This window comes from Camelina sativa, chromosome 12, assembly GCF_000633955.1.
Source record: "Camelina sativa cultivar DH55 chromosome 12, Cs, whole genome shotgun sequence".
NCBI classification, from domain to species: Eukaryota; Viridiplantae; Streptophyta; class Magnoliopsida; order Brassicales; family Brassicaceae; genus Camelina; species Camelina sativa.
In genome coordinates this window covers 2,097,842-2,105,833 of record NC_025696.1, presented here as the reverse complement: position 1 = coordinate 2,105,833, position 7,992 = coordinate 2,097,842, and the positions used below count along the sequence as shown (strand labels likewise).

At 36.3% G+C, this 7,992-nt stretch overlaps 3 protein-coding genes across 4 annotated transcripts in view; all 3 read right to left on the bottom strand.

Moving 5' to 3' along the window:
- The window catches only part of LOC104729576 (transformation/transcription domain-associated protein-like), a 41,292-nt gene that overhangs the window by 10,794 nt on the left and 22,506 nt on the right, over positions 1 to 7,992 (bottom strand). The window lies entirely within an intron of this gene.
- Positions 2,488 to 3,383, bottom strand: LOC104729571 (chaperone protein dnaJ 11, chloroplastic-like). Its single transcript, XM_010448523.2, has one exon. It carries the CDS (start codon positions 3,239 to 3,241, stop codon positions 2,747 to 2,749), a length of 495 nt encoding a protein of 164 aa, XP_010446825.1. The 5' UTR covers positions 3,242 to 3,383; the 3' UTR covers positions 2,488 to 2,746.
- Positions 5,131 to 7,992, bottom strand: part of LOC104729572 (DNA-(apurinic or apyrimidinic site) lyase 2-like) — a 3,294-nt gene continuing 432 nt past the window's right edge. The window contains exons 2-10 of one of the 2 annotated variants that reach the window (XM_010448524.2): positions 7,793 to 7,904; positions 7,469 to 7,690; positions 7,290 to 7,375; positions 7,095 to 7,210; positions 6,927 to 7,007; positions 6,605 to 6,808; positions 6,342 to 6,493; positions 5,561 to 6,228; positions 5,131 to 5,480 (exon numbers count right to left, since the gene is read on the bottom strand). In XM_010448524.2, the coding sequence (XP_010446826.1) occupies positions 5,409 to 5,480; positions 5,561 to 6,228; positions 6,342 to 6,493; positions 6,605 to 6,808; positions 6,927 to 7,007; positions 7,095 to 7,210; positions 7,290 to 7,375; positions 7,469 to 7,690; positions 7,793 to 7,904 (1,713 nt within the window). In that variant the 3' untranslated portion in view covers positions 5,131 to 5,408. Of the gene's footprint in view, positions 5,481 to 5,560; positions 6,229 to 6,341; positions 6,494 to 6,604; positions 6,809 to 6,926; positions 7,008 to 7,094; positions 7,211 to 7,289; positions 7,376 to 7,468; positions 7,691 to 7,792; positions 7,905 to 7,992 lie in introns of those variants that run through there. The other variant, XM_010448525.2, reaches the window with a different exon arrangement.

Sequence of the window (7,992 nt, the reverse complement as noted above, 5' to 3'; positions counted from 1 at the left end):
GCCGCGAGAGAGAGTTTCGGGAGAGAAGAAGAAAGATTTTGGATAGAAATAAAAAACGACGTCGTTTTGGACAAAATTTTAGATTCTTTGTTTTGCCAAAACGACGTCGTTTGGATCGTCGCGCACACGTGGAATCCACGTCATTTTGATTAAACGGAAGCTTAACAGAGTTAGTCGATAAACACGTTTTTGTATGTTATGGCACAACAATTATACTTGGGGTATTGATTTCGAAGTTAGGGTACGAAATTCAAATATCTATCAACATAATGTATGTTTACGCCAGATCAATAGTCAAATGTATAAATTCAACACAAGACTATTGTGGAGGTATGAAAAAGCCGTTTTTCCGTGATTGTGGCCTCAGCGGAGAGAAGCTTTTCCAAGTTAAAGTTATTGAAAAATTATTTAAGATCTTCTATGTCTCAGGAAAGGTTGAATGGTTTAGCTATTTTGTGCATTGAGAAAAGTATGTTAGAGAGCATTGATTTTGAAACTGTTATTCATGATTTTGCATCTACTAAAGCTCGAATGAACCGTTTCATATGATCGTTTTATTCTTCTTGGAATGACTACTGTTTTTTTTTTTCAGATTCAAGAGAATATATATTTTGGTGTGAAGGTTGTTAACGAAGATTGCAAGAAGAGAGTGAGCGTGGGGAAGGAGGAGTGCAGTGAAGACCTTGATTGCAAGAAGAGAGTGAGTGTGGGGAAGGAGTGGAGTGAAGACCTTGATTGTGGTTGTTGTTACCATTGGCGAAGAAATATTACAAACCAAATCGTTTTTAACTTGTGTTTTGCTTGTTTTTTATATAAGACTCTATCCAGTTTTTTTTGTTGGAACAAACTGAAAATTGTATGTTTTTTGATGTATTAAGGGGCACTTTTTTTAAGTTTGCCCAGGGGCATGCCCTATGGTTAAGCCGGCGCTGTTCAGCGTTTTCCATAGACAGTATTGGGTTTACCGGTTTTTCAGTTAGTTTCAGTTTAACTTAACAAAAACTCAAAGCATATAGTTTTTCAGTTTAACTTGACAAAAACTTTGGATTAGTTTGGTTTGGTCGCAACTGTTTTCCAGTCCTGCTCAGTGGTGCTACTGACAAAGAGACTTCCTCACTTCACCAATATACATTAATCTGATTGGATAATGTTATGACATTTCTTTATCGACACTACTTTTGGTATTATTGCAGATACTACAACACAAGTGGATCGATGTTATATTATAATATAATCATTTATATACACAAATGCAAGCAAAATAATAGGACAAAATACTGCTAGTAGATAGATATTTGTCCCAAACAAGAAATAAAGTACGTAATGATTCAAAATCCTTTCGTTTGAGAACATTATCCGGCTAAAGCCTCGTTCGTTTTATCACTTTTTAAGTTTACCCAACAAGGTAAAATAAGTATGTGTATATTATCTTCTACTAAATGTGAATAAATGGGTTCTCTCAACAAATAACAACTTTTTTTTTGTTTCTTATCCAATCGAAGACAACGTGGTTACAATGAATTTCTATATATAATCCACTGGAGCACGTCTTTCAGTTAAACGTCGAAAATGTTCTGCGCGTAAAAGTCGTTGAATCACATTCTGTCCAGTAGCAAATTTTTTACAAAATCTATTATCACAAAAGAAAACAAAAAAGAACACGTTGAATCACATTCTGTCCAGTAGCAAATTTTTTACAAAATCTATTATCACAAGAGAAAACAAAAAAGAACAGAGGAAGAAGAGCCACGAGATTGAGCGATATTTGTTGCCTATCTCTATTATGATTTTTATTTGTCATATAAAGATATTAAAAAAATAGTGACACACTATCTTCTACCTTCTAGAAGGACATTTTACTAGTTGAATTTAAATAAATAAAAAGGATTTTTCGACAGAATAAATAAACAAAAAATATATAATGCAGTATAAAAATTAAAGTCCCGACAAATTAACATTAAAAAAAAATACAGGAAAAGTTGAAGCGAAGCAGAAGATCTAAAACGGACCTCTTCTTTCTAGTTTCTACAAACTAGCGGGACCCGTATTTGTCGCCTCTACGGTTCATAATGTAAAACCTAAAACGATGACGTCAAAGTTACAATGGGTTACATCCAATTTATCAGCAAAGTCGTCCAAATCTCCAACTTAGATCATCAATATATCCATAATCGTATATATTCGTTTCTCCAAATCCATTAAAGAACAAAATCTCTCGATTTAGTACTTGAAAAAAGTGATGGGTTTGTTGTTTGGTTCATACGGATAAATCATATTTTCATTGGCCATCCATCCATGATCTATTCATGTTCACGTGTTCTAGAGTATCTGTGGGCCAGAAGATTTCATAATCACGTATGGATGCATATCCTAATTGTTTTTTTTTTTTTTTTTTTTCTTTTTGGTCAGTTGGGATGCATTTTATCTCACCTGTAGAGATTTTCTAAATTGGACAATATGTATAACTTTTTAAACAGCTCTAATCAGAACACTGGAAGCAGAACATATACTATATGCTTTTTTTTGGTTTTCATTGATAATAGGATTCACAAGGTAAAAAAAAAAAACGCGTAGATCCTACGTAAACACGAAACACACGGCGTAAGTTAGCACACTAATACTCGTCCGTGTTAGCTTAATTACTGTAAGTACTAGTATTAATTACAAACGTCAAAGCCCTGATCGCTTTCGTATTTACACCACTAATTAAAACACGGTCTTAACTCGTTTCCACCGAGTCAACTCGCTACCAGCACTGATCAGTTTCCCAGTTCCGTCCGACGTAACTGCCCAACCCGGAGGTACCGACGGTCAAAGGACTGCTCCGACGCAACATCCTCCGGTCGTAAACAGAGCGTTTCTCGGGATCAGAAAGCGTACAGTAGGCGGCGTGGATCTTCATAAACTCCTCCGCCGACGAATTGGTCCGATCGGTTCCCGCCACGTCGGGATGGCAGATCCTGGCCAGTCTCCGGTAAGCCGATTTGATATCCTGGCTCGTCGCGTCTAGAGGAACCTCGAGGACATCGTAGAGCGAGGCGGTCGCCGCCGTAAATCGCCGAGGGATCTGATGCAATCTCGGAGAGTCTTCGGCGCAGGTGTAAGAGCAAGAGGCGGAGACTAGAAGAGGAGAGATCCGAGCCGTGCGAGATGACGGAGATAGAGTAGGGGAGAGAGGCGGAGAAGAAGGTGAAGAGAGAAACGGATGAGTGAAGGAGGAGGTCGGAGATGAAGAAAGCATCTTCGCTAATCGCTGAGAAACGATATCGTTTTCGAGTATTCGAGTTTTGCGTTTTTGTTATTGTTCGAGAGAGAGAGAGATAGAGGGAAAGATTGAAGAAGAAGGGAAACAGAGAGAGATTTATTTATAGGCAAAGAGAGGGATTAGTCACTCAATTGCTTGATTAAGACTCTAATTAGTTTTTAAATGCATAGGAGGGGATTAATAAAGACGGGTCGGGTTAATAAAGAAGGGTCGGGTCGGGTCTGTGAGATATGAGTCTGATCCCTTATCCAGTTGGGGAAATTATTGCACAACAAGGAGATAAGAATGTACGTAAGATCTTTATGCGTAGTGGCCAAATTGTTCTGTGGCTGTAATTGTCATTTTTAACATATTACAGAAAAATAAAATCAGGCTTTTTTTGGTTTTTAGTTATTACTATTATTATTATTTTTTTTAAAATAAATGCATGCTAATTTTATTTTTATTAGCAGAAAAGTATTTTATGGTGAAAATTGGAAAAATGGAATTTTCTTATGTGTAGTAGATTTTTATTTATTGATTATTATGATTTTGTTGTATAGAGACTTTAATATGGACCTTGTATTGTTTGTTGGATATTGAGAAGACAGAAATAGATTTTTAGAAGATTTAGAAAAGTCGCTCTTGCATACATTTATTATAGCTTTGCCTCCCACTACCATACAAACCATAATTGATAAGTATTTTTATGTTGCTTTTTATTTTTATTTTTATTTTTAGCAATGGAAATACTAAAAAGAAGTGCCAAATGGCAATGTGCAATTTGATTTGTGAGAAAATTGTTTTCTTACTATACTACAAAAGAAAGGCCAATGGTAAACGCCAACAAACGGTCCTTTTGAACTACTATATAGTAGTATATACTACAATAAAATAAAATTTACTACTATCAAATACTAGGTAATACATAAATATTTTAACTTTAAGTTCTTTATTATTTAGTGTTAATCAAAATAAATAAAAATATAAAAACTTCATATTATTAGATTATGGTTGTCTTAATCAAGGAAAAAAGTCGGCTTTTTTGTTTTTATTAAACATTTGTAGAGGAAAAGTCGACTGAGTTATTATTTTACCTTTTTTTTTTTTTTGTATTCTTCTGCGTGAGGTAATTCAAATGAACCGGAATCACGGATGGAGATTAATATTTAGAGTAAACTAAACTCGTTTATCTGTCACTGACTTCTTTTTTTACTAAACTAACCTTTTGAAAATATTGTTTTTATACGCATAATTATCTTTGAATTAAAAAAAGATAATCACATGCTTAAGTTGTGTTATCTAAGCATTACATTGAAAAAATCAATTCCCTCTTAAACATGACCTAACTATGAAAAGTGCTCATGTTTCATTACAATCAAATTCGACTCTCCTTAGTCCTTAAACAAGATGATCATGTTGAAACCTCCCGGGGTTCTAGAAGATTGTGATTGTTGTAAGCAAACTATTGTAATCTCTACTTCTTCTCCAACCACGTGATTGGTCGACATCTTTTTTTTTTTTTTTTTTTTTTTAACACATAATCCAATTGTTGTGGTAACTAGTGCCGATCGCTTCATCTCTTTTCTAGATAAAACTTATCTTCAGAACGATGACTATAACATTTACTTTTGTTGATCATATTTATCCCAAGAGATAATTATGTTAATTCAAGTCTTTTGACATCTTCAAAAGCCAAACAAGTAACATATTTTTAGTTACATGTATAAGAAAAGAATCGTAAGTGACGTCGACGATTGACACCACCAATTTCGTGGGTGACACATTCCCTTCCATCAGCATTTTGCGCTTTCATGTCATCTTCCATATAAATATTAACAAATTCCAGACACACACACACATACGTATACGTCTACGTATCCATGTCGATTAACATACCTTATAATTAAATCTTATGCAACTTGTAACATTAGTATATTAGCTGCTACAAAGCTAAAAGTTAATCACATTAGAAGGAACAACATTAATAAACGAGACCAAGCGGGATAAAGTGATAGAGACAGGAACGTGGAAATAAGCTAAATCCAGCAACTTTACACATTGGTCAAGGGCTTAACTATATACCGACATTGTTAAGTTTCTTTATGGTGTACCTCATCTCACTAGATTAAATCCTTGGTTCCTGACCATTCACATTACTCATTTACTTGTCTTTGAATTTTGATGAAGCCCATTTGAAATAACCACAGTTTGCTTCTGGATTAGAGGAAGGTCCCTGCAAGAGATGTAGATACTATTAGAGCATATAACTACCACGGTTGAAAAAGACTTGGGGGTTTTGCTTAGTTCTTCTACCTCAGCTCGAGAGCAGACGTAGAATCTACGGCCAAATGTGGGACCTGGTTTCTTTACGACCCGAGCAACACAAGCTTCTTTATGTCCTTTGCAGAGAGGTATGCTGTTTTGCATTAGGTTCTGTATTCTTTGCCACTCCATTAGAGCTGTACCGTTCTTTTGTTTAGCTGAAGAACCGCTTTGTTCTTGTTCTTGTGTTGAAGTAGTCGATTCACCGTCTTCTCTGCTGGAAACTGCCGGTTGTGTGATGCTATCAACTTGAGAGCTCTGACTGGAGGATGAAGACTTATCCCCACCATTGTTCGCCTTTGAGTTTGCAGTGAAAAAGGACTTGAGAGAAAGCTGAGATGATTGGACTTTCCTCGCTTTTTTCCTGTTTCCATCTCTAGAGATATTCCCAGCTCTCCCTGATGATACACAGATTGCATCACTAGGGTTATCAATTAAACCTCTCGATGCCATAATGTCTGATTCTGTAACGCTGCAAGTGGATTCGTTCTCAAAACAACAAGATTTCTCCAGTGAAATCCCCTTTGAACCACAGTTTCTCAGTGGTCCTGTCGAAATATCTCCACAGCTTGATGAAGCATTACCTTGACTCGATGTTGAACATGCCACTTCATTGGCTTTGGCTTCCTCATTGGCTTGCCTTTTCATAAACACTGAAACTGTTACAGTAAACAAAAAGAGTGAAGAAAGATACAACAAAGATAGAGACATGAATGAAACTGAGAATATGAACCAATCTATCACACTGGAAAATAGAGGAAAGTTTTTGTACCAAGAGTTTGCTGGAAACCATAAATCATGGGAAGGTATCTCGACGCTAATGGCGGCGTGCTATGTGCGGGGATGTCTGGTAAATCATCAAAACTAGTGAATACAGGTACATGGTCTGATCCCTTTAATTTTGTACCTAGCCCACCTTTCCACCTGTAGAGTGCAGAAGGTGACTCACGGTCATTTTGAGATCCAAATAGAATAGAAAAGGTAATCTTTTAAGTTGAAGCACACATGGGATCATTCTTGATCATCTTGACTTACCTTGTTGACATATTTTCATCCTTAAACCGCTTATACTCTGTCAATATGTCACATTCCTTGACATGGCAAGCAAGAAAACTATGGCCTTGCTTATCTTTGTCTTGATGCAAGCATGATCCAGCAACTAAGATATGATCAATCCTCGAACCGTAGTTAAATTGTTCTGCTCCAGTACTTGAGGACCAACATGTGAATGCATCTTTCCTATTAGAAGTCCAGAAATAAGCAATCAATGATAGAAAAAGGTTCAAAGAATGTAATCAAATGATAAAAAAGCTAAGATCCCTCAATAGACACAGAAGAGGTTATCACAAAAGTTCACCTTTCTGGATGCTTTGATCTGAAAACATCTGAGAATGAGCCTCCACGTTCAACTAGCAAAGATCTAAACCACTTTCTGAACCTGCATTTTTTATTGGCATGAAATGAGAAATCTGACAGGAAACAAAATCTCGAGTAAAGCAGATCATGAATATGAGTATTTACATACTCGTTTTTCTCGAAATCAGCCCCAGCTTCACATCGATCCATAGCAGAAGGAGCAATGTTGAGATCCCCAACAACAAATACCCTTCTTCCTTGACGCAAAAGACACTCCCATCTTCTCTACAAGAAAACTAAGAAACAGTTAACCCAATATCATGATAAGCCGAACTACCTCCTTGTCTCCATTCAGAAAGCTTACCTCTAAAATATCATAAAACCGATGCTTAAACTCAATCCTCTCAGCATCATCAGCTACAGCTCGTGGTCCATAGACATTGAGAACAACTGAAAAAAAACACATAAATATATGCAAACTGTAAAGAAAATTACATTTTGCACAATAGAATGTACATGAAAAGAAAGAATTAAGAGTCATACCAAAGTGGGCATGATCAGTTATAACACAGCGTCCTTCTTGGTCAATCCTAAGAAGCTCATCTTTCTCATATTCCTCAAGCCCTTCAGCTATCGCATACGTTTCAGTCTTCACACATCGTGAATTACTGCTTACAAGACCAGTGATGCCTTCTTCCGCTGCAACAGGCAAAGCAATTTCACAGCTTAAAGATGCTGACTTTACCCTGCAAAACGTTGCTACACCTGCAAAATTTCAAGAGGAGAGGATTAAAAAAACCTCCACAACCATAACCATGTCCTCTGTTTCTCAAAAACCCACTGAAGACTATAGAGCTTGATGCTTACCAGAGTAACCAGTACGACCTTTCTCACAAGTGCGTGTGCACGAGAAAAACGATTCATACCCATCAGCTATAGCCAAATCCGCTGTTAATTCCTGTCTTCTAAGTTTCGTTTCCTAGATTTTCAAAACACGGATTCATAGGCGAAACAGAGAAGAAAAGGATTGAAATTTCAAAAATTGAAGTAAAAAAAAAAAAAAAAAA

What these genes read in the sequence shown, in the direction of transcription:
- LOC104729571 (XM_010448523.2), bottom strand. Translation starts at nt 3,241, where the DNA reads ATGCTTTCTTCATCTCCGACCTCCTCCTTCACTCATCCGTTTCTCTCT.